Source organism: Euphorbia lathyris, chromosome 1 (genome assembly GCF_963576675.1).
Source record: "Euphorbia lathyris chromosome 1, ddEupLath1.1, whole genome shotgun sequence".
NCBI lineage: Eukaryota > Viridiplantae > Streptophyta > Magnoliopsida > Malpighiales > Euphorbiaceae > Euphorbia > Euphorbia lathyris.
Genome location: NC_088910.1, coordinates 54,253,114 through 54,278,497, shown reverse-complemented (window position 1 = coordinate 54,278,497; position 25,384 = coordinate 54,253,114). Strand labels below are relative to the sequence as shown.

The 25,384-nt window shown below is 35.2% G+C and overlaps 1 protein-coding gene across 4 annotated transcripts; it reads left to right on the top strand.

Annotated features, from left to right (window-relative positions):
- Positions 1 to 16,516: 16,516 nt before the first annotated feature.
- LOC136233484 (uncharacterized) lies at positions 16,517 to 24,423 on the top strand. Of its 4 annotated transcripts, XR_010690858.1 has the most exons (8): positions 16,517 to 16,774; positions 17,154 to 18,436; positions 18,933 to 19,130; positions 19,523 to 20,414; positions 20,562 to 23,019; positions 23,188 to 23,458; positions 23,932 to 23,979; positions 24,052 to 24,423. XR_010690858.1 is itself a non-coding variant. In XM_066023172.1 (6 exons), the coding sequence occupies exons 2-6, from the start codon at positions 17,266 to 17,268 to the stop codon at positions 23,215 to 23,217; spliced, it is 4,737 nt and encodes a 1,578-aa protein (XP_065879244.1). In that variant the 5' UTR covers positions 16,517 to 16,774; positions 17,154 to 17,265; the 3' UTR covers positions 23,218 to 23,645. The 4 variants fall into 4 exon arrangements, 2 of the variants coding, with proteins under 2 accessions (XP_065879244.1, XP_065879229.1); XR_010690857.1 differs by having other exon boundaries at positions 23,932 to 24,423; XM_066023172.1 differs by lacking the exons at positions 23,932 to 23,979; positions 24,052 to 24,423 and having other exon boundaries at positions 20,574 to 23,019; positions 23,188 to 23,645.
- The last annotated feature ends 961 nt before the right edge of the window (positions 24,424 to 25,384 follow it).

Below are 25,384 nucleotides of genomic sequence, written 5' to 3'. Positions count from 1 at the left end.
ATTTGCCGATTCTGTGCATGCATGTGGTTCAAAATTTGTTGCAAATTAACGTGATCATTGACATTGTGCTCATTACTAACATGCCCTTGGGCCTGTGCTTAGGCATCAACATGCTTCTCTTTCTCACCTTCTTCTTCATCATCATAATGCATATCGTCATCCTCACAAAAATGTGTCTTCGCATTACTATCCTCTTTAATACTATTACCATGTGAACTTGAAGTACCAACATCGAATTCCATAATACTCGTAGCATCCAAAACAATACCCATAAGCAAAGGACTCGAAATCCTTGAAGATGTAATCCAGAATAAACAAATAAATCTTGACTTCAAATCCTTTACCCTTTTTAATATGCCCAAAAAAAAGAAAATAGGATAAAAATTTATTGAAAATAGAAATTACTATTATCCTTAATGAGCTTGCTAAAAGTGTACTTGGAAGTAAATTCATCTAAACTAGGCAAAATATGTCCAAACCGGATTGGTTTGAAAATTGATGGCTTAACAATAAATTGTTTGGTATGATATGCAAACTAAATACTCATCTCGTCATCCCCAACTTCATAAATTTAACCGAAATCCCTAAATATAATCCTCTCATTCCATTTTAGAAGAAGAAAGAGTAACCAATACAATAATGTCTGTTTCACTATCCATTATGTCCATAATAATGCGTGTACCGCTGCCCGTCCTAATCTGAAATAATGTTGAATGGATCCATATTCAACATGCAAACAATTATTAGATGTAGAGGAAACCTGGTTAGTAACCTGCTGATGTTTAGGCATTGTGTGTAAAAAGGGTTAGGTTATGGATGTGGTGTTCGGGAAAGATGTATTTTGGAGAAGTAAAAATTGGTAAAAAGTAAAGGTGATATGGTGAGGAATTGATTGTACTGGGAAGAGTTTGGATTGTGTAATTTGGGTAAAATAGGAGGTGATGTAAAGTTTGTGTAAGGGATAGGTAAATAGAGGTATGAATATAGGTGTGAGGAAGTAGTGTAGGAATAGGAAAAGGTTGCAAAATTGGATAAATTTGTACCTATACCCGTCCTACAGGTCGCGTGTCGCGACCGAGAATTGCATAGCCGCGGTCGCGGCACGCGAATTTCAGAGAACAAACTGCTCTAAATTCGGCCTATTTTCGCTGGACTTATCGAGAATTTTTAATTCTCGGTAGAGAATTGGTCAAAAGTGCTTGATTTTGTGCATTTGGACTTGGTTTGTGCAATTTTGCTGATTAATTGTGTCCTGAACGTAATATAAACTGTACCTGCACTCAAAAACTAAAATAAATAACATTAAATCCAAGGAAAATCAAAGGTTTATCCTTATGAAATTGTGAGTAATGAAACATTAAATGCTGAATTAGAGTTAATGTAGAACCAATGTTCATTAATTCACATAAGTTGAATGAACAAGCATTTGAATGGAAAATAATCTTTTAAAAGGTAATAAATAAATAGTGAATGTATATCAACTCTTAAATACGAGTAATCATTTAATCATAGTAAAGTTTAGGTATTGGCAATGTATGTGAAATAATCAAATTAACACAGAAGTATTTAAACATGATAAACAGATTCATTGAAAAGATATACTGTTTCATTTTGATAAGTGCATACGGATATATGTTAAATAATTATCATGATTAACATAAATGAATCAACAAATAAAAAGTAAACTTGATGATTTAATTTAAAATGAAAATTCACCTAGAAGATTAATTTACCTTATGTGAATTAATCTTCTAAATGATAATGAATGTAAATTTATGTAGGTATTTATTCATGCTTAAAACTTAAACTTGAACCGTTTTCAAATTAAAATCAACATTCAAACAAAGAAACATTTAACTGTATTCTATCTGATACAGATTCATATGAAAAATTTGTAGGGTTTATTTTAATAATTTCATACTGATATATGAAACAATCAACATGATAAAAGTTCATAATTTCATAATTAAAATTAAACTCAATGATTGTATGAAAATGAAAATTGATTATCATGTTTAATAGTTAATAATGATTATAACTTATTAGCATTAAAGGGATTCATAGAGATTTAGGTGCTAACAGTGTATAAATCTGAACAGACATAAATCCGAATGAAAAAGCAGGAAAATGAAATGAAGTGTTATTGCATAACACATGTGTACATAAATGAACAAGAACATATGTACTAGAAAAATAAAAAAAAAACGATCCTATATACAAAAACAAACAAACAAATTAAAAGTAATCAAAACTAATCACTTATTCATATTAAATCTGAAGCGTTGAAACTGATACAAATTAATTAAATTATTGACAGAGGCATTTTATTATTATGGACAAATTCGTAGTGAAGGTGATACTGGTCCATATTAACATATATATAGGTTCATTCTAATAACTTGCATAGTTTAACATATCCTAATCAAAAATAACCAAAGAATCAAAAGTTGATATGCTATCAAAACTGAAAAACAGATATACAGAACAAAACTAAGAATTTTCATATAAAATGAATGTTCATAATATTTTTTCAATATTTATTAATGATTATACCGTATTAGTATGTAATATATATGAAAAGTCAGATTATTCAGAAACATTTATGAAATGGATACAGATGCAAAATAATTACAGATTCATGTCAAAAATTATACTATTTCATTTAAACTGAGATTCAGATGTATTCGTATAACCTATATGGTTAACGTATATTTAAGCAAAAAAGAATCAAAGAAACAAACTTGACAGTTTTATTAAAATTAGAAGAACATATATACAAAGAACAGAAAGAACAAACACAACAATAAACCTATATACAAACTATATACAACAAATAGTTTTATAATATCTTCGTTCTTCATTATGTGTGTAAATGGGAAATGGTGCACTGTAGCATTCTGATATATCAGGACGCTTGCTGCGTGCAGCAGTAATCTTCATGGAAGATTTATGCTTGGAAATCATGCTTTTTAATGGAAGAAAAACTTTCTGTAATTTTGTGTTTTAAAGGTTTGATAACTGAGAAGAAATCAGATTATGTCTGATAGAGATGAAGAGAAAATGTAAGTAACATAAATATGATCTTTGTCAATTATTTTATAAGCAATCCAGCACAATTCAAGGTGTATGTTGGGATTGAAAATGTGTAAATTCACACCATTTGGATATGAACAAACTTAATTTTTCAAAATGTATAGAAAAGGTTCATGAATTTAAAGAAGAAAGAAGGATACAGGTCAAAAAATGACCCGAGTCGCGACCGTGAATGGCGATCCGCGGTCGCGACAAATTTTTTTTTTTTTAACTTTTCTGAAGTTACCGAGAATTTTAGATTCTCGGCAGAGAATTTCGATTCTCGGTAAGTTCAGAAATTTTTTTCTCTCTCTTCCTTTCCCTTGAAATTTTGAAAATCCTGAATTCTCTACTGAGAATTCACATTCTCAGTAAGTTCAGAAATTTTCAAGACATCAAACAAAAGTCACAGTAGAGATTTTAATTATGAAACTTAAATTTTGTGTAACTTTTAATTCAATATCGTTCAATGATCACAAAATTTTTATTTCTAATCTCACCATTATTACTAAACTAAAGACTAATGTATAAACTGAACTAAAATGACATGTAAGAAATAAAAATATGAAAAACTAAAAACTAAAAAAAAAATGTGATAATCCTTAAGAATTCTCAAGGAGAATCAAAATCATGGACAGAATCGATTACTTAGACCGGTTTTAAATAATGGTCCTGTCTATTTAACTGACCTGGAACAAGATGTTTTTTTTTACGTTTTCTCAATTTAAGGATCTACTGATTGCGGTTGAATGCCCGAACTTCTAGTTTTGTGCACGAACTGGAACTACGCACATGAACCGAAACTTTCAAAACTATATTAAAAGTATACAATTCCTTCCTGGCGGATAAGATAATTTCATCCTACTTGCTCATCTGTCTGAGAAGAGTTGATCGGCTGTTTCTTAGAGAGATAAATGTAGGTGTTTTAAGGAAATGATAAAAAGGAAATTATTTGGGTTTAGTGTAGGAATTTATATCTTCTTAACAAAGAGATATGATGTTTTGGTGAAGGACTAAGTGTATAGAAAAGAGGTAAATGTGTTTGGGGAAAAGGTAAATTTTTTCGGAAAAGTCATATGTCACGTCTGACATCCTATTTCGCAAATTTGCTTTCCTCTCGGATGTATCTGTATACTGAATTTCTTTTCTGTAGACTCCTTCGGTGATTTTCATTGATAATCAAATCTCCAGGTTATCTTTGAAAAAACTTGAATTTTTTATCTGCAAACATTTAATTGCAAACGTTAAATAACAACAAGGATTTAGTCCTAGTGACCATCCTCAATATAAAAACTACAAAAATAAATAAATACATAAATATATTATAAACCAAGGTTCGAAATAACACGAAAAACATAAATTTTTGTTAAAAATTTGGCGTTCCTCGGCAACGGCGCCAAAAACTTGTTGAGCGATTTCCGCAAGTGCACGGTATACGCTTGTAGTAATAAAAGATATCGATCCCACAGGGAACGTTTTTCAACAAAACTTATTTATAATCGGTTAAATTTACTTTTAGGTTTATAATATGGAAAAATCGTTTAATCGGTTTTGGTTTAGAAATTGCTAGAATAAGAATTAGATTAGAGTATGAAGATGTTAGAAAATATCTGATTTAAGAATGAATTTGCAAAACAGGAACGTTTTAGTACTTTAGAAAAGTAAACAAGTATATTTGTTTGCATTAAGCAAAGAAAACAACTTTAAACTTTGTACGAATTATAAAGATGAAATAAATGACGGAACCTCTAATTAATAGGCTTTGAACGCGACAAAACCCTTATCCGGGATAATTGCCCTTAACCAAATTAAAACTCTACCGAGATAATAATTTGCCTAAGTGTTCAACAAAGTTTCCTTGTAAAGATTTTGAATTAAACTATGTTTTAATGAAAACACCAGCAGTCACTTTAGTGGATTGGTTACCATAAGTGCTGCATAAAAATCTATCGAATAGAACGGACTTTATTAGATGAAATATAAATTGATACAAGTTTACAGAGAACATGGAGCATTGAATTCTTCGACGGCGTGCAAGTGAACGGGTTGTCAATCCTTTTCTTGGGTTTCGTTAGAGTTTGTCAGGCTCAGGGGCGAATCCTCTACTCAATCTTCTCGTTGAATCTTCGTAATAGAGACTGGGTCGGTCCACTACCAAAATGTAAACTAAACTGTAACAATGTCTAAATGCTACTGAGTTTGTTATTATTGAATAAACAATGTGTGTACAGCATATTGTTTTGAACAGAAATGAAATCTAATCTCTGACTCATTTCTGAGTCAGAGTTTCTGCATAACTCTTGCACTAATTTAACTCTCTCAATATTTTTCCAACTCTCAAATCAATACTTTATTGATAGATGTTGAAGAGGCGTGATTGAAGTGTCGTGTCCGTTGTGAAGGATCGTGTCCGTTGCGAAAGAACGTCTTTATCCACCCGAACGAACGCGTTTCTTGGAATTTTAACATGTGTTCATTGTACTTGGCATAATTTCTGCTCTTACCGAGAATGGAAATTCTCTACCGAGAATGGGGAAGTGATTTTTCAGCCTTCGGACGAAAGGGCATGTCGCGACCGAGAATTTGAGATTCTCAACCGAGAATATGAATTTTTCTTCCGTTTCTGACTTCATCTTTGTCCTCGTTTTTGGTGTAATTGATCTTTGTCGTTTTTGACTCCTTTTGTAAGGGTTTTCTTCTGTTTTTAAGCTCTTTTCGTTCCTATTTGGATTTTACCAAATATTTAGGTACCTTACAAGAAAGAAACATATTCGAGAGTAAAAGCTTTCTAAACAGTTATAAATATCATAAATTAGTAGCAATATTGATGTAATTAATGATGATATTTTAGGTATATTTTGGGCTTAACACTCTTCAATAAAGTTTTATGTTTAAATTGAATCTTGAGTGATTACCATGTTGAGTGATTTGTGCCAAATTAGTAACTTTTGCATGCTGAGTCGAACATAATATAAAATCACCTCATACTGAGTAGACTTACATACTGAGTGATTATCTTAAGCTAAGTTACTAAGCACACGAATAATTCTCCTACGTAAAACTGACTACTCAAAATTTTAAACGTTTAAAATTCTTAACGCTGAGTAAAAGATCCGTTGCACAATTAATGCTGGCACGCGTATTAAATAGCTACCTAGGATGATGTAATCACAATAATTAGAAGACACATGCGCCGATTGTGTTATAAATGCCAGAAGCATTGTCGGTTGATTATCCCGAGGTCAAAACCGCCACCTCAACGATTCAGATCAATTCGACACCCCTATAAATAGTGGATGAATTCCCACTTCTACCTCTTTACACTTGAAATCTCTGGCAATCAATCTCTCTCCATCTAAAATTCCAAAACCTCTCAAAATCTTTCTAAGAATCATGTCAAACGATTCACAAAATATCTCTGGTGCCGGTTACGACGACAACCGCTCCGATGAAAACCCTCCATCTCCTGCTCAGCAGGAATATAGCGAGACTCCTACCAAGTCTCAAGATCATGGTCAGCATGACCAAACTCCGAGAAAGAGCCCCCACGCTGACCGTGCAACTTTGTCGAAAAAGAAACAGAAAAAGGATAAGGGGAAGAAACCGATGGAAAGAACTTACTCTCTAGTCTACAACAGTGTTAGGGGATACAAGGTTGATCACTCCCGATGGTTTTCTAAGGGATTTGTAGACGCTGAGAAACCGTTCTGTGAATGGATCTCTAAAAATGGCTGGACCGATCTATTTTCTATCCGAGAAGCCACCTACCCAGAAATGGTAAAGGAATTCTATGCCAATCTGAGAGCCGCTGATGATGACAGGGACTACATGGTCACAAAGGTCCAAGGGAAAGATATTTTTTTCAATCCTCCCTATCTCGCCAATAGCGTAGCCAAACTCAGAACCACCAACGACCACACTAAAATCGAATATCCCACTGAGTTTTGCAAGCCCGCCGGTCATGTAGGGGAAATCGCTAGCACTTCCATGGGTCAGAATCAGAAGATGTCCCACTACATCTTAACGAACTTTCTCTTCCCCAAGGTCAACTCCACATCCTCAGCGTCAAATTTTGAACACTGCTTTATCTGGTATATGCTGACCTACAAACCAATCAACATTCTAGTCTTTCTCATCGGTGCCTTCCAACGGAGTACTGGTACCCTCAGGTTAGGCTCACTAATTACCAAAATCCTAAAGGACTACCAAGTAAGCTTAGTAGAGGAAATCAACGTCTGGGGTACGGAGATTACAACTGGAATACTGTTCGGTTTGGCCTTCGACCAGCCGATCATGCCCAAGAAAGGTAAGGGTGCCGCAGTTGAAGAAGCACAGGATGTGCTAACCAAAAAGGGAAAGAAACATGCTGACCGTACTCGGCAGGATAAAAAGAGGAAAGCTGACCAGGCAGCAAGGGACATTAATTCAGCTCCGAAGAAGCTACGAATTGTGTCAAGGGGAAAGAAAGATGAAGCTAAGCAAGGTCAGGAGGAACCTAAGTCAGCAGAAAAATAAAAGAGGCAAGTTGAGCCTGAGGAAGAAGAGAAAGAAGACACTCCCGAGCAGCCTCTGCGAAAGAAGAAGAAGATTTCATCTAGGTTGAACCCTATAGATGCACCCCCTCTTGCCTCAGTGATCTCTGAAGACTCACACTTTGTGAGAAGCCAAGGAATAGATCTCGAGAAACCACCTGCTGACCAAGAAGAAGAGCTGGGTGATCTCGGAGGTCAGTTTGATGTTGAGGAGACAATGGCTGCTGAGCATGTACAGACAGTTAACGCTGAGCAGGTTGAAGAACAAACTGAGCCAACATCGAAGGATCACGCTGACCTAGGGGTAAACTCATCTTCTGAATCTCTCGACTCTATCCCAGCTGACCCCTCTCCTCCAAATGATAAGAAATTCAAACGGCTCAAGAAAAAGGCTCATAAATCTCCAGTCATTGACCTTCTGGATGATTCTCCTCTACGGGATCCCATCACTGACCTCACTACAATACAATTCAAATTCTTCTCCAATGCCACTGAGCCTTCTCCAAGGAAACTCCAGAAAAAGCAAGCCTCTATTTTTCAAGCTGAGGAACAAGCCGATCCCAAGACTCTAGAAGATCCAATCTTTACCAAGCAAGTGCTTGAAGTTCCTGCTGATCAAACCACTGAGTCAGCACAGGAAAAGTCTGCTCGAGTCAGTTTTGAAATTCCTCAATCCCCAACTCAACTTCAAACTGACACTGAGCAAGTAAATAACTCTGCCGATCAATCTCTTCCAAATCTTTTAACGCAGAACGCAAACTAGTCAGCACCTAATCTGAATAAAAGTCCAGCCGCTGACCTCACTGGCACATCTGCTTCTGGACAACACCAAACACCACGTCCATCTGGTGCTACTCATATTCCGACATTTGAGCCACAAAATGATGAATCCTACGCATACTTGCATGCTACTGAGTCTGGACACCGAATCATCGACTCAGCTCAAGCCTTACTTCAGGATATTCATCAATCCAATACCGAAGCCGCTGGGTCTGTACATGTTGAGCCAACTCAACTTTCTTCTGTCACTCAGCTTCTAACCGAAATCAAAGGTCTTAAGGATCTTCTGAGTGTTATGACATCTCTCCAATCTCAACAGCCCAAGCAGGAATCTATCGTAAAGCTGGCTGAACTCCAGCTGACAATGGTAAACCATATGAACTCTCTCCAGGGTCAACTCAACAACTTGTTAGCTGTGAACTCAATGTATGCAACCTCCGCTGAGGTTCATCAACTCTTTACCCAGCTAAACGCTGAGCAGACCAGAACTCGTGAGTTAATCTCATCTTCTTCCCAGTGTTCCATTGAGCAAATAAGTGAGGTAGTCTGCCTACTCAACTTGAGTAAGGAAGAAATGGAAACTGACCAAGTCAAGACGAACGAACTTTTGCAATACTCCCGAGCCTCCTTCAAACATGTGCACCACACGAATGCTCAACGTCAGTTCTATGATTCGGCTTTGCTCAAGATGTATCATCAAGCTTATGCCATGCTGACTGACACTATCACCTGGGTAGGCAAATCCCAAGAATATATTTTGAGTATGCTCAGTGCCTCTATCAGGATTCTCGGTTCTGTCTTGGACGATGGTGTTCCTATTTTCGATGGTCTAAGTGAAAGCACGAAAAGGCTTAAGGCGTATTCCGTGAGATTAACTCGTGCTGCTCGCAACGATACCTTCGTTCCTCCTCCGCCTGATACTGGGAAAATGGGGGAGAAAGAACAAGCTGATGGAACTCAGCACAAATCAGGAGAAGCATCTAGTAGTCAGCAGCTACAAAGAAACGCCAAGGGAAAAGGTAAAGTTAATTCTGCCCAAGTCAACAAGAAGAAATAGTTTGGCTAGATTTGAAGTTTAGATCCTGACTTGTAATTTTTTGTTATCTGGTGTATTTTGTCTTGCTGACCATCTATATGCATTCCTTATCTAACTTGACTAATCTTATGTGATTCTTACTTACGTATTATGCTTAATGCTGATCTGTCTTAATTAAACAAACAAACAAAGAAGGAAAATACTCAGTATACATTAACTTTGATACATTTTTTCTCTCTCTATAACTCTGATACCTAAACCGACCATGTATCAAACTAAGTAAAACATGTACTGAACTCTTCTGAAAGCTGACCTAGGCGCATATGAATTAGATCTTGGAAGGTTTAAGAATTGAACTAAGTCAGTATAGGCATGTCTTAATTTTACTCGATTAAATCTTAGAAGGTTTAGAGTTAAGTTAAGTCAATATATGCAACCCTTACGGGGGAGTAATTTCAGAAGCATAAAAATAATTTCAATCATGGGGAATCTCAATACTGAGTTCCATCAATTAAATATTTTGCCAACATCAAAATGGGGGAGTTTGTTGAAACACCTTTCTACATGATTTTGATTTGACAAAATTATTTAAGTTAATCCATGATTAAGGGACAATTAAATTTAAGTGCTTTGATTTAATTGTACTAATATGTTTATTCAATGTTGAGCATAAATATAAATGAAAATAGAAATAAAAAGTAAGACAGGACGAAGTCAGTATGAGAACACAGCATAAGCTGAGTAAAGGGCAACTCAGCGTAATAGAAGATAAGTCATCCTCTGAACAGAAGCTTAAAGATCAAGCTAATCAATGAAGCTGAGTGAAACGCAACTCAATATCAAAAGTAGAGAAGTCTTCTTGGGAACTATATCTTGCTGAATGAAGCTGACCATGGAAGCTGAGTAAAAGAGAACTCAGTATCAGAATTGGCAACAATCATAGACAACGGCTATCAAAGTCAAGCTGAGTGATCTTCAGGACAGCGCAAATGATCAGTTTGCTAAAAGACAAGATCCGACAACTGTCTGCACCAATTCAGAAGCTTTGGAATTATGCATGGATACAGTTTCGAGATGCATGGGTCAACTTTTCGTTAGCTAAAAGACAAACTGGCGCAAGAAGACGAAACCTGCGAGAAAAAAACAAACCTGACGACTGTGGAATTTAGACGACAGGATTGGCCTGCAAATCTGAAGCTGACCAGAGCCTTGTCGCAAAAAGGAGCCGTTTGGATTCAACGGACAAATCGAGAATTCAAATGAACAAGTCTTTAGAATACAACTATAAAAGGACAAGTACACTTCTTGGATTTTTGGCCGATTGCGAAATACAAGAGAACAAAAAGCATACATATAAAAGCACACCAAAACAAGAAAAAGATCTTACACCAAAACTTCCATATCTGTGTAAATGCTAGAGTGATTTTTGTAATCATCTAAAGTGTTCTTTGTCTGAAAAGGAACAATTTTGTATCAATTGTAGAATTGAGAGAGTTGTGCTGAGTACTCAGTTTTAAGTACTCAGTGGTTGAGAAATCTAGGTGTTCGGTTATAGCACTTAGTAGGAGTTGAGTAGACGAATAGAGGACGGTACTCTTGCATATTCAACTGCCTTGTAAACGGTTTGTGCTCTACCTTTAAAGAGCTCAGTATTGGATTTAAAAAGCCCGGAGGGATTCTGGGGACTGGATGTAGGCAGAGAGGCCGAACCAGGATAAGTCGTGCTGAGTAATCTCTAACTCTCTTTTAATATATATCTGTATGTGTTACTTGCTATATTTACTCAGTATATAAATTGTTTGAACTGACACTGAGTAAATCAGAGTGCTGAGTTGGAAGCTGACCACAAAAGTGTCATTTCCCAACTCACAAGTAAAACAATTCTAGTCAGTACCTGACTAAAGCCGTCTTACGCCTCACTCGGCCGCGCTGACCAAAGCTGAGTTGTGAAACTCAAAGAATTCAATTAAGTCAGCGTAATTAAAACGAAAAAGTTATATTAGTTCCTAACCCCCCCCCCATTTGGAACTAATCACACGGGACCAATAATTTTACCCCCCTCAACTTATCGAATGTCATATTTACCCCCTTAACTCCATAAAAGTGGTATTTCTCACCCCCTCAACTTGTCCATTTATCCCCCCAACTCATAGAATGTTCTATTTACCCCATTAACTCCATAAAAGTGGTATTTTTCACCTCTTACAATCCGTTATCGAAGCCTAAATTGATAACTTTTTTTAAACGTTAAATCTATATTTATGCTATTTTGTAAGTGGAACCTAAATTGATACTTTCCCAAAAATCATAGACCTATTTTGGTACATTATCCCTACATATAATGTATTTAACTTGTTTATGTTAATATTCTTGTTATGTGTATTTGTTATTCGTTCTTTCTCTTTTTCAACTTTTTTCACTACTATAAAACGATAAGAAATACCATTTTTATGGAGTTAAGAAAGTAAATAGGATCATAAGTGGTGAAAATAATCACTTTTATAGAGTTAAGAGGGTAATAGGATATTCAATGAGTTGAGAAGGGGTAAAATGACAAATTTGGACAAGTTAAGGGGTGAGAAATACCATTTTTATGGAGTTAAGGGGGTAAATAGGACATTCAATGAGTTGGAGGGGTAAAATGACCAATTTAGACAGGTTAAGGGGACTGGAGAAGCATTAAGTCAAAAATAAAATTTTACATAAAACCTATGAACTTTACGTAAATCTCCAATTTTTTGACACAAATTACATAAGTTTGACTAATTTAGGTAAAGTTGTATTTAAAAAAAATAACTTTTGAGTAAAATTAAATTTTATGAAAGACCTTTGAGAAAAATTACTTAAGGTTGGTCGTAATTTAAGAAAAAAAAAAGTTAAAAAAAATCATTAAGTTTGTGAAAAATCAAGTTTTACATAAATCTTCTATTTTTAGCCATAATTTACGTAAAGTTGTTATTTTAACTTCACGAAAAAATTAGGTTTGCGTAAAACATTTACTTTACGTAAATCTTATATTATTAGACATAATTTACATAAAGTGAGATTTAATTTACGAAATCGAGTTCTATGTAAAATATTTCACTTTCATGAAAATCAACTAGTGTTATTTACTAAATTTATAAATAAATTATAAATTAATTAACAAATGAATTAATTTTTATTAATATTTTGACGAAAAATAATAACTTTACGTAAGTGTACAGATGTTACAGAAATTTATAAAGGTTATATACATTTTACGTAAAGTAGTGCCATTTATATAAAGTGGGACTTAATTTATGTAAAATTGTTATTTTACGAAAAAAAATCTCTAACTTCGCAAAAAGTATGAGGTTTACGTAAAATCTTTCAACTTTAAGTAAACCCTTTATTGATAGACATAGTTTACGTAAAGTAAGACTCAATTTGAAAAGGTTTTTAATGGATTTTACGTGAAGTAGTGTCAATTTACGTAAGGTGATTTGGTGAATAGAATTAAATTTATTTTTAGGGTTAATTACAAAAAACTACCCTGTGGTTTGACCGATTTGCGATGTGGTACCTATGGTATTTTTTGTTACAAACAGATACCTGTGGTTGTCGCCGTTACCAAAATCAAGGAAACGACTGTTTGACTGTTAAATTGTAGGGGTATTTTCGGAAACACATTTTTTTGACTTTTTTGTTGACTTCATCTTCTTCTTCTCTTCTTCGTTCGTCTTTCTTCTTCTTCCTCCTCCATTTGCTCTTCTTCTTCTTCTTCCATTTTACGTTCTTCTTCTTCCATTTTCTCCTCTTCCTTTCTTTTCTTCTTCTTTTTCTTCCTTATTTCTTCTCTTCATCTTCCTCTTGTTTTCTTTTTTTTTCTTTTTTTAATTCTGGAAATTCCAGATTTCTGGAAATTCCAGAAATCTGGAAATTCCAGACGTGATGAAGACGTTCTTCACGTCTGGAATTTCCAGATTTCTGAAATTTCCAGATTTTTGGAAATTCCAGAATTAAAAGAAATTAGAAAAAAAAGAAAAAAATAGGAAGAAGAAGAGAAGAGAGGAGGAAGAAGAAGAAGAAAAGAGAGGAGGAGGAAGAAGAAGAAGAAAAGAGAGGAGGAGGAGGAGGAGAAGAAGAAGAAGAAGAAGAAGAAGAAGAAGAAGAAGAAGAAAAAGAAGAAGAAGAAGAAAAGAAAACGCAGAAGAAGAAGAAGAGAAGCAACGATGAAGGAGAGAGGAGGAGAGAGAAAAAAATTAAAAAAAAATTTAAAAAATTGAATTTCCTAAATTGCCCCTGTGCCACGTCAGATTTTTAACAGATTTTCTACCGTTTCCTTGATTTTGGTAACGGCGACAACCACAGGTACCTGTTTGTAACAAAAAATACCAAAGGTACCACATCGCAAATCGGCCAAACCACATGGTAGTTTTTTTTGTAATTAACCCTTATTTTTATTAATATTTTACTGAAAAATAATTACTTTACGTAAAATTGTACAAATGTTACCGAAATTTGTAAGGGTTTTACACATTTTACGTAAAGTAGTGTTAATTTACATAAGGTGATTTGGTGGATAGAATTAAAATTATTTTTTATTAAAATTTTACTAACAAATAATTACTTTACGTAAAATTGTACAAATGTTACGGAAATTTATAAAGGTTTTATGGATTTTACGTAAAGTAGTGTTAATTTACTTATAGTTTGGTGGATAGAATTTTACTTTTTTTATTAATATTTTACTGGAAAATAATTACTTTACGTAAAATTATACAAATGGTACGAAAATTTGTAAAGGTTTTACGGATTTTACGTAGAGTAGTTTCAATTTACGTAAAGTGGTTTGGTGGATAGAATTAAAATAATTTTTTATTAATAATTTAACAAAAAAATAATTAAATTACATAAAATTTTACAAATGTTACAGAAATTTGTAAAGATTTTGCGCATTTTACGTAAAGTAGGTCAATTTACTTAAGGTGATTTGGTGGATAGAATTAAAATAAAAATTTAACAAAAAAAATTACTTTACGTAAAATTGTACAAATGTTACGTAAATTTGTAAAGGTTTTATGGATTTTACGTAAAGTAGTGTCAATTTACGTAAATTATTTTGGCGGATAGAATTAGAATTCTTTTTTATTACTAATTTTACAAAAAATAATTACTTTATAGTTTGTTTGTACAAAGTTTACGAAAAATTGTAAAGGTTTTATGGATTCTACGTAAAGTGGTGTCAAGTTACGTAAAGTGATTTGTTGGATAGAATTAAAATTATTTTTTTATTAATAATTTAACAAAAATTTATTACTTTACATAAGTTGTTCAAAGGTTACAGAAATTTGTAAAGGTTTTATAGATTTTCCGTAAATTATTGTCAATTTACGTAAAGTGGTTTGGTGGATAGAATTAAAATTATTTTTTATTAATAATTTACCAAAAATTTATTATTTTACATAAATTGTACAAAGTTTACGAAAATTTGTAAAAGTTTTATAGATTTTCCGTAAAGTAGTGTCAATTTACGTAAAGTGGTTTGGTGGATATAATTAAAATTATTTTTTATTAATAATTTACCAATAATTTATTACATTACATAAATGGTACAAAGTTTACAGAAATTTGTAAAGGTTTTATAGATTTTCCGTAAAGTAGTGTCAATTTTCGTAAAGTGGTTTGGTGGATAGAATTAAAATTATTTTTTTATTAATAATTTAACAAAAAATAATTAATTTACGTAAAATTATACAAATGTTACGGAAATTTGTAAAGGTTTTTATAGATTTTCTGTAAAGTATTGTCAATTTACGTAAAGTGGTTTGGTGGATAGAATTAAAATTATTTTTTATTAATAATTTACCAAAAATAATTAATTTACATAAAATTGTACAAATATTACGGAAATTTGTAAAGATTTTATAGATTTTTCGTAAAGTAGTGTCAATTTTCGTAAAGTGGTTTGGTGGATAGAATTAAAATTATTTTTTTATTAATAATTTAACAAAAAATAATTAATTTATGTAAAATTATACAAATGTTACGGAAATTTGTAAAGGTTTTATAGATTTTCCGTAAAGTAGTGTCAATTTTCGTATAGTGGTTTGGTGGATAGAATTAAAATTATTTTTTATTAATAATTTAATAAAAAAATAATTAATTTACGTAAAATTATACAAATGTTACGAAAATTTGTAAAGGCTTTATAAATTTTCCGTAAAGTAGTGTCAATTTACGTAAAGTGGTTTGGTGGATAGAATTAAAATTATTTTTTATTAATAATTTACCATAAATAATTACTTTACGTTAAATTGTACAAATATTACGAAAATTTGTAAAAGTTTTATAGATTTTCCGTAAAGTAGTGTCAATTTTCGTAAAGTGGTTCGGTAGATAGAATTAAAATTATTTTTTTATTAATAATTTAACGAAAAATAATTAATTTACGTAAAATTATAGAAATGTTACGGAAATTTATAAAGGTTTTATAAATTTTCCGTAAAGTAGTGACAATTTCTGTAAAGTGGTTTAGTGGATAGAATTATATTCTACCTTGTGTAACTTTTTTTTTTTTGGTAGGAAAGAAAAAGAAAAACAAACAAACAAAAAACCGCTGGACCCGGGATGAGCCTAGGAAAACTGATCCCACCACATCCTCCAAGATCAAAAAAGAGATGAAAACCGGCGGAGAAGAAAATGTAGAAAGACCCAACAAACTAGAGTGCCATTCCATCGCAAGAAGGTCCGCAACGCGGTTCTACTCCCTATAAATATGAGCAAACTTAATAGACTCAAAGGAGGAACCAATCCTTTTAATGCCTTTAATATTCTACCTTGTGTAACTTTAATTTTTCCTATTTAGTGATAATCTGTAATAACAGATCAACTTTTAATATAATTTATTTTATTTTAAATTAATTTGACACGTGTCGCAATAACTTTTCGTTATTGAAACAAAGTAATCCTACTTTGTTTTTAGAGAAAGTAACCATAGCGGACACCTTTTTAAAAAAAAAAAAAGAGGAATTCTTTATTTTTATAAACGCAAACCATATATTTCTACCCAAACACTAAAGTTTTTTATTTTTGATATAAAAAAGGTAAACAACCACCCTTCAATTCTCCAGTCCTGCCTTTTCTTTTTTTCTTCTTAAAATTTAAGTTTTTAGAAAAAGAAAACGGAGACTGATATTATCACTTCCATTTATTCGAACACCGAGTAAGCTAAACCGAACCAAAATGAATCATGCAGAGATGAGCTTAGGGTTTCTAATCATTCGACCTGTGTTCCATTTCGTCTTCACTCAATCGCGAAGAAACCCTCAAATTATTACTCGAAATCTTCCAATTCTTCAACTTTAGGGTCTGCCATTTTCTATTATTTCTGGTAAGTATATTTCCCATTTCATTCCTGGATTCTTTCATGCATGCTCATAAATTTTAGTCAATATGTTTCTTCGATGAGAAATCTGAGGATTACAATCAGTCTTTATGGATGGTATTGCCCTGCTGTTCGACTAGTATAAGCGAGGGAAGAGTGAGTAATGTACTAATGTGTTAATTCTCAATTTCCTTTTTTTTTTTTTTGCTGTCTAATGCGGCATTTAGATTTTTTAATCTTATTTTATTTTTAAATATCTATTGATGATTGGAATCATGGATTTTATTTGATCCTGTTACATCCTGATTTCATTGAACAATACCTTCTTATTTATTGCTATCACCATGGTTAAAATCTCTTCTTTTTCTTTTAATTTTCCTGATAGACTGCTTGGGCTCAACGTTAGGCTCTATTGGCAATTTGGTGGAAGCCAAAGTGAAGGTTGCAGTGTGTTCTTGGTAAAGTTTGATAGGAGCTAATCTTGTGGAAAATCCGTGATGTTTAGTCAAGGGAGTTTTAATCCTCAATCTGGACAAGGTCCTCAAGTACCCAGGCCGCCTCCATATTTACAGCATCCATCTGCTCCACATGTTCTATCTCACAATTTCCAGCAAGGTCCTTTGCTTTCATCACCTCAAATTCCACCTCAACTTCATCAACCCAGCCGTCCTATTTATCAGCATGGTCCCATGGCTCTACACTTTGCAGCTAGGCCAGTTCCACCTGGTGGAATGCCCAATTCTGGTCATCCTTATTTGCCTCTACCACCAAGTCATGGAAGCGCCCCCCTGCCTCATATGTACACAACAGCACAACAAAAACTACAACAACCTTCTTATGTAGCACCTGGGCCTGCTCCACCTCCTCCTGGTTCACATAATTCAGACATGTTACAGGCTATTCCTCTTATCCCTCCTAGAAGCTTACTTCCCATACCTTCCCAAGGTTCGTTACATAGAGCACCACCTTATCAGCATCCAGGTGGTGTACAGGGCCTACACCGAATTCCACCACCCCCACCTCCTCTTCCCTCTTCTAATTTCCCACCTTCTGCCCAATATTTCAGTTCTTTGGAGCCAGCAGTTGGAAACTCGCAAACATCTTCCATGGCTCCACCAATTCCGCTGCTGCTGCCACCCCCACCACCACCACCACCCCCACCCCCACCCCCACCACCAGCATCTTCTTCTCCGCAACCTGTTCCACCTTGTTCACCGCCACCTGTCTCTTCCTCAGCGCCATTATCTATGCCTCTATCAACTGGCAGTCTATTTCAGGAAGGTGCAAGTGGTAGTAAGGGAGATACTCTTGGGGAAGATGGTCTATCATCACAGAGAACTATGACATCTGCGAATCCTCCTCCACCAAAGCCGAAAGAAGAAAAAATTATTCCGAAGATTGAAGAACTTTCTCAACTCATTGCTAAGAATGGTCCTTCATATGAGGAGTTTACTCGTCAGAAGGAATCTAAGAATCCAGAGTTCAATTTTTTGTTTGGTGGTGAACCAGGAAGTGAAGATGCAGTGGCGCATGATTATTTCTTGTGGATGAAAACACAATGCCATTTGGCATGTAAAGTCAATGGAGTGGTACCTAATATGATGACTAAGAATTTGGCAATTGCAACCGATCCCAATGCATCTGCTGATTCTGACATGGAGATGGAAGGTTAGTGTTTCTTCTTATGCCATATTGGAAGTTTATGATTTTATATATTATTTTTCTTTAGTGTGCCTTGTGTGCTTGCGCCCTGCCCCTAGGCTCCAAAACCCTCCTGCGCCTTTAATAACTATGATTATTTCTCTCCACCTGATTTATGAGGGGGAACCTATATTTATAAATTTAAAAGAAAATAAAATTAAACTATTTAATCTTTAAGAATTTTGTTATTTTCTTAAACATATGGAAGATATCCTTTATCTGCACTTTCCAGTTTTAGCACTCAGTGACCATTCCCGGTGTCATTTTTGTTGCTTCCCAGTATTGGTCTGTCTCAGTTAGTTGAAAATTGAAATAAAGAGTTGTAGACAATGACCAATTAATACAATTTGGGAAAACATGCTTATATTTTAATCCCTAACTTGAATTGCTTGCAGATACAATTCTAAAGTTCACGTTTTTCTTTTTTTGTTGTTTGTTATTCCTTTGTGAGTTGGTTTATCAGATGATATCACTGGATCTGAGATTGACCAGGCAGCGAGTCATCCTATTGAAGATCAACATCAAGCTACTGGTTCCTTAAGCAATACATTTGAAGCCAAGGAGCAGGTACACATTCCGCCAAGGTCAACTAGAGTTGATGCATCCATGATATTTTCTGATGAAAAATCGTGTTCTGGCTCCTCAAGACTGGATGAACAAGGTAAGTTTTTGTCCCATTTGCTGGTTTTCCTTCATGAAAAGTTGAGCATTCTCAATTATGTTGTCCTCTTTCTAGAGGAAATCTGCATATGTAATTAATTTTTCAATAGGATATTTGAATTGCTATGCAGCTTTGTCCTTCTCTTTAATCAATAAACTTGCTTGCTTTATGATTTTTTTGATTGGGGGTAGAAGGGGATGACTTTTGAACCCAGGCCAATTGGATTGTTGTTTGCTTTCAATTTTTTGTACATATCATGGTCCTGGTCAATAGTTACTAGCTGATTACGCAAGAATGTTCCTTGGAGGTTGTATGTTTCTTACATAGGTTATTCATACCAGAATGTCAATCCATTGCTCATCCCATAAGTCAAATTTGGATATGATTCCCAGGGTTGAAACCTGTCTCCAGTCTTGATGATGAGACATTTGGGAGGTCAGGCTTTGAAGTGCAAGGCCTGGTTACTATTTCAGCGGAAGTTGCTGCATTTCCATTTGCTAGCTACAAAGATGATTCTTCTACAAAAAGTTTGCCTAGGGAAGAAGCAGCTGTTGCTGATAACATGAAATCGGACAAATATTCTGGTGAAGCAATGAAAGACAGTAGTCCATTCAGACTTCTTCAAGATTATGCATCTGATGACAGCTCCCAAAATGACAAGGATCCATGTCTTGAAGATGCTAATCCAGAAAGAGTTGCAGAGTTAGTTTCAGATGGTGGTGATGAATTGCATAGAGATAGTGGAATTAGTTTGAAGGTGGATAGTGGGTCTAACAGTCCCTATAAGACTGAAAAGAGGATTGAGCTGCTTTCTGAATCTGGCCTGTCAAGCATATCTCCAAAATTTTCTTTAGATTCACAAAGAAGAGCTAAGAACACTACACCAACATCTGTTGTTGGTGGATCAATCTCTGAGCATATTGAGATTATGCACGAAAATCATTCATCTCATGGCCATGTTGCTTCTCCCAAGGCTATCCCTAAAGAAGATGTCTCTGCAGGTCCATGTGCAAGTGTTTCTTTTAGTAGCAAAAATGAGAAGAATAATGAAGATAAAAGGTCAAGATTACTTTCAACTGCACAGAAAATTGATAAGTTTGGAAGATTAGTCAGAGAAGGTGCAAGCGATAGTGATTCTGATGATTCTCACCATGCCCGGAGGCATCGTAAAAGAGGGAGAAGCCGGAGCCGAAGCCAAAGCCGGAGCAGATCACCGCTAGATAGGAGGAGGAGGAGGAGGAAGAGTCCCAGGAGAAGAAGAGAAAAGAGGAGTAGATCTCGCAGGTAAGCAACTATATATGGGTCTTTATACTTGATGTATACCTTGAATGTTTTACACATCCTTTATATAAACTGCACAAAACTTCTTTTTATTCATTGCATAATTGTTATAATTTCTGGGAAAGACTGAGTTTCTCCATATTGTTTTAGCTGGTCTCCCAGGAATCGAAGAAGTAGAAGCAGGTCTCCATCTTTTAGGCATGCTGGCGGTTTTAGCAGTAACAGTATTAGACGGGATAGGGGTCAGATTCAAGAATGTTTTGACTTTCTACGAGGCAAGTGCTATCGTGGTGCATCTTGTCGTTTTACGCACCATGGTTCTGACAAAAGTGAAGGATCAAGGCATCATAAAATCAAGCAACAACATGTGCAACTTACTCCCAGTTCTAAGAATTATAATTCTCACGATGATTATAATAAACCCTCAACAAAGGCATCATATGATGAGCAGGAAACCATTAAGCAGGAAGAGGAAGTGAAAGACAACCATGATATTTCTGTTATTCATGCTACAAAAGATGACATCAATTCTCATAACAGGGAAGATTCTGTTGTTGATTCTGCGAATCTTAGGGAGGTTGAAGCTGAAGGGCCAAAACCTGTAGTTCAAGAACGGCACCTAGATGGTATTAGTAGTGTACGTGAAACAGTACAGAAAGCCATGGACTTTGATCAGGTTGTTGCTGATAGTTCTCCCTCAAAGCTTGTGTGTGAATCTAGTGTCCCGACATCACATGGTGAAGCTTCTAAGGAAGTGCTAAGTTCTTCCAAGAATTCCATTGAGCAATCCCAGATCAATGTGTTAGATCCTGTTGTTGTAAATGTTGATGACACTGCCCAACAAACTGATGATTCATCTATATCTGATTCATCACCAAACCAAACATCTAAAACTTCTCCAAAGAACCTTTGTGTTGGTGAAACACTTCCAAATGTTCATTCTATGCATAACTCCTCTCAGCTGCCCCCGTTTATCACCTCTGGTCCAAATGTAGAGAGTAATAATGCTCCGCAAATGACACATATTCCAGGAGATTACAACTTGATTCCTCAGACTGCGACAAATCAATCTCAATCTGCTCCATTGGAAAGTTTTCCATCTTATATGTTGCCCAATAAGAGTTCTCTCTTCTCTGTAACTTCATCTGCATCCTTGCCACTGCCGCCACCACCACCACTGAAGCCACTACCATTACCACCACAAATTCCAACATTGAATTTGGCAACTGCACCAATGGGCGTTACTTTGCAATTTCAGCAGAGTGGCTTGCCTCCAAGGAGCGACTTTGGGTCTCAGATGTTGAGACCATACTCAACTGGTAATTCTCAGGTTGGTGATTTTCAACATCGATCCTACCCTCCAGTACACGAGCCTCATCAATCTCTCTTACACGCAGAAGATTATAGGTTGAAGCCTTTATCTGGAACCAGCCCATCTGATAGCAAATTTGGAGTTACTGGTCTTTTAGGAGAGGATTCTATAAAACGGCATCCAGTGCAGGGGTTGAGTACTTCAAATGCCTTTGTTCAGAGCAGCAATTACCCTCAGCCTACCTCCTTACAGGAATCACCTGCAGCCAAAATGCAGTCTTTTCCTGGTGATAATGTCCCTTCAGAAGAAATTCTGAAGTCTTCTCAGATTCATCCATACTTGCAGCAGCAGCAGTTTCCCTATGATTTGCATCATCCTGTCCACAGTAGTGTCTATGGTGTGCCTGGGAAAATTAGTGCTTCATCTAGATATCCTGCAGATCTTCACGACAGACATCAACCATTACATCTGGCTGATTTTGGAGTAACAAGAAGTTCAACCCACTTTAATCCATATGCATCTACTTTTGAGAAGCCTCTCAGCTCCAGATTCAGTTCTAACGTCTTTAAGCCTGAAAAAGACATAGCTTACAGTAACAAGCATGATTACCCTTCAAGTTTGAGCCATGTTTCAGTTGATGAAAGGGGTGTTGGATCAAGGCAAGGAATTTCTTCACCATTTTCTGCCAGTGGGGTTGGAAGACTTCTTCCTAGGCCAGGTGATGATCAATATGATCCACTCTTTGACAGCATTGAGCCTTCAAACTCATATAAGAAATCCGATTATGTTCAGAAATGGGAACCTCCTCGCGGTTCTGACATTGTACCAAGGCTCAAACAGTCAAACCTACCATTGGATGTGGAGGAGAACAGTAAGAAGAAAGACTTTGGTGGCATTGCTCTTGCTACGTCTTCTGATTATGAGGAATTTGGTGAGACAGCAGATGCAGAAGTTGGTGATGTTGAAAATGGGAGCCAGAGTGACCCTGATGCTTTAGCGACAACAGATATGGGTGAGATGGAGATTGACCAGATTAAGTCCCTAGGCAAGAGCAAGAAGAGCAAAGAATCCAGATCGATGAAGCTTTTCAAGGTTTGCCTTGCTGATTTTGTAAAGGAAGTTCTAAAGCCGTCATGGAGACAAGGGAACATGAGCAAGGAAGCATTTAAGACTGTTGTGAAGAAAACTGTTGATAAGGTGTCAGGAGCAGTGAAGAACCACCAAGTACCTAAGTCTAAGGCGAAGATAAATCAATATATTGACTCATCGCAGCGAAAATTAACAAAACTTGTGATGGTAAATCTTCGTCTCAATTTCTTCTTTTTTGTTTTCTATTCTGATGGAAAAGATATTACAACTAGAAAGGATATGTTAATGCATAAAATGTCACATTTTCCCTTTCTTTTCCTGAACGCTTAATTTATGCCAAATTTTGATTCAGAGTGGTAATTTAATTTGTTGCAGGGGTATGTGGATAAGTATGCCAAAGGGTAAAATTTGACTTTACCACCTATGTTTCTGTTGACGTTTGGTTGGGATGCACTCGTGCATTGGTTGATTTCATTGCACACTGCTGAGCTTTGAGGATAGACGGAGAGTTTCAGACGGCTTTTTTAGATTGCCAAAAACTTGTGAATCCTGCTAGCACAAGAAATTTAACTTCAGGACAAAATGATTTTAAGTGCAGACATCTTCAAACTAAGCAAGAGTCTTGAGGGAGCTCCAAAATGTACATGTAATGTGCTTACAAATCTTGAATGTATAAATATCGGAAATTCTATTTTCTTTGTGGTTGCCTTGGTAACTCTGTAACCTCTTTGTAAATTGCCTAATTTTGATAGTGACAACGGAATAGATATTTTATTTAAAGCCATTGTGATAATTTTTTGATAATATACAGTGGTATCTTATTCGGTTCTCCATTTTCCAGATTTTGGATTTGACTGGACATGTTTTATAATTATTTTATTTCATAGTGAATATTTGTTGCTATAAAAAGTATCCCATTTTCAGTGATGAATGTTTATTCATATTTCTCTGTAATTAGGAAAAAATGTTTATTATAAACCTTTTTCATGCTTGCTGGTAGTCATTGAGGAATAAGATGTTTATGCAGGTTGCTTCGAAAGTGTTTTTACTGTTTTTTCTTTTCCTTCTAATGTTTCTCCACTTAACATACTGTCTAATTTATACATTCTTATGTGGCAGGTCCATACTTATGCATCAGACTGGTTTATTTCTCCCAGGAATTTAACTGTATGCTTCCCATATGTGATTTGTTTAATGCGTATATATTTGTAGTATCAAATGAATATGCCCTATCTGTAGGGATGATCTAGGAGGAGGATCTGGCGGATACTTGAGCACCCACCTTTGCCGGAAAACTTCATTAAACATGGGTAAAAGCATAAATTTTTTTCAGAACCAAGCATCCATGAACATTGGAGCACTCTATTTCAGTGAATTCTGAATAAGTCTCTTTACTTGGATGCTTTTCCATTATTCATATGAATAAACTGACTCTGGAGTAGTATACCAGCATATGTTGATTGCAGGGTTCAGATTTTACAGCTTCCGACATACAAATGTGCTGCCTGAACTTGGAAGGGCTTGAGTTATATATAATGTGTTTAATCATATGTACACTAATATTATCTGACCGCCATTCGCGGGTAAATTTCATAAATGGTGTACAACATTTGCCTCATTTCATACTTTGGTGTACAATCTTCAATTTGTTTCACTAATATATACGAATTTATAGGTGACTTCCCACTTTGGTGTACATCAGGTAAAAATGTCCGCTCAACGTGAAATCAACGCGCCACATCATCAGTTTGACCGGTCAAAAAGTCAAAATTTGTCCATCTAAAATAAAATTACTTCTATACCCTCTCCTTCATTTTTCCCCTTTCTCTCTCTAACTCCTCTCTCTCTCTCTCCTTTATTTATTTTCATTTAATCTCTTCATTTAATCACAATTACTAAAAATTAGATTGAAATTAAGATACAAAAGAAAACAATTACTAAAATAATGAAATAGCCCAGCCCAGACTACTATTGTAGCAAGTCCATCAACAATCTGCTTGACTTGTCATCGTTAATTCCATCAGTCATCCATAAACTTGGATCCTCGGTAGCCATTTGAGAATGTGACTCCCTTCTCAACTGTACAAAATTAATATGCAATTGTTGAACTTGCAATTCGATCTAGTCATTTGCGACTCCACATCAGGATGGTTTGATAGCTGTTGATGTTGAATATGATTCAGACCTGATAGATGTTCTAAGTGTGATTGATTCAAGTGCGGATGAGATGAAAAAAAAAATTCGCTATTGGAGCTGCTGCTATTGAAATTTTTGTGACATAAATTGCTCCAACAATTAGATTCTTCTTGTTCGACAAGGGAGAAATGGCGAGCAACATCATCTTAAAATGAGTTGGGAACAGAAAGCATATCCTGTCTATTAAAATCAAGATCAGGTGTTGATAAAGCCAAAGCTAAGCTAGAAATCGAGAAGAGATTAAATAAAGAGAAATAAGGTAGAGAGAAAGAGAAAGAGAAAGAGAAATGGAAATGGGAAGGAGAGGGTATAAAAGTAATTTTATTTTAGGTGGTCAAATTTTGACTTTTTGACCGATCAAACTGCTGACGTGGCG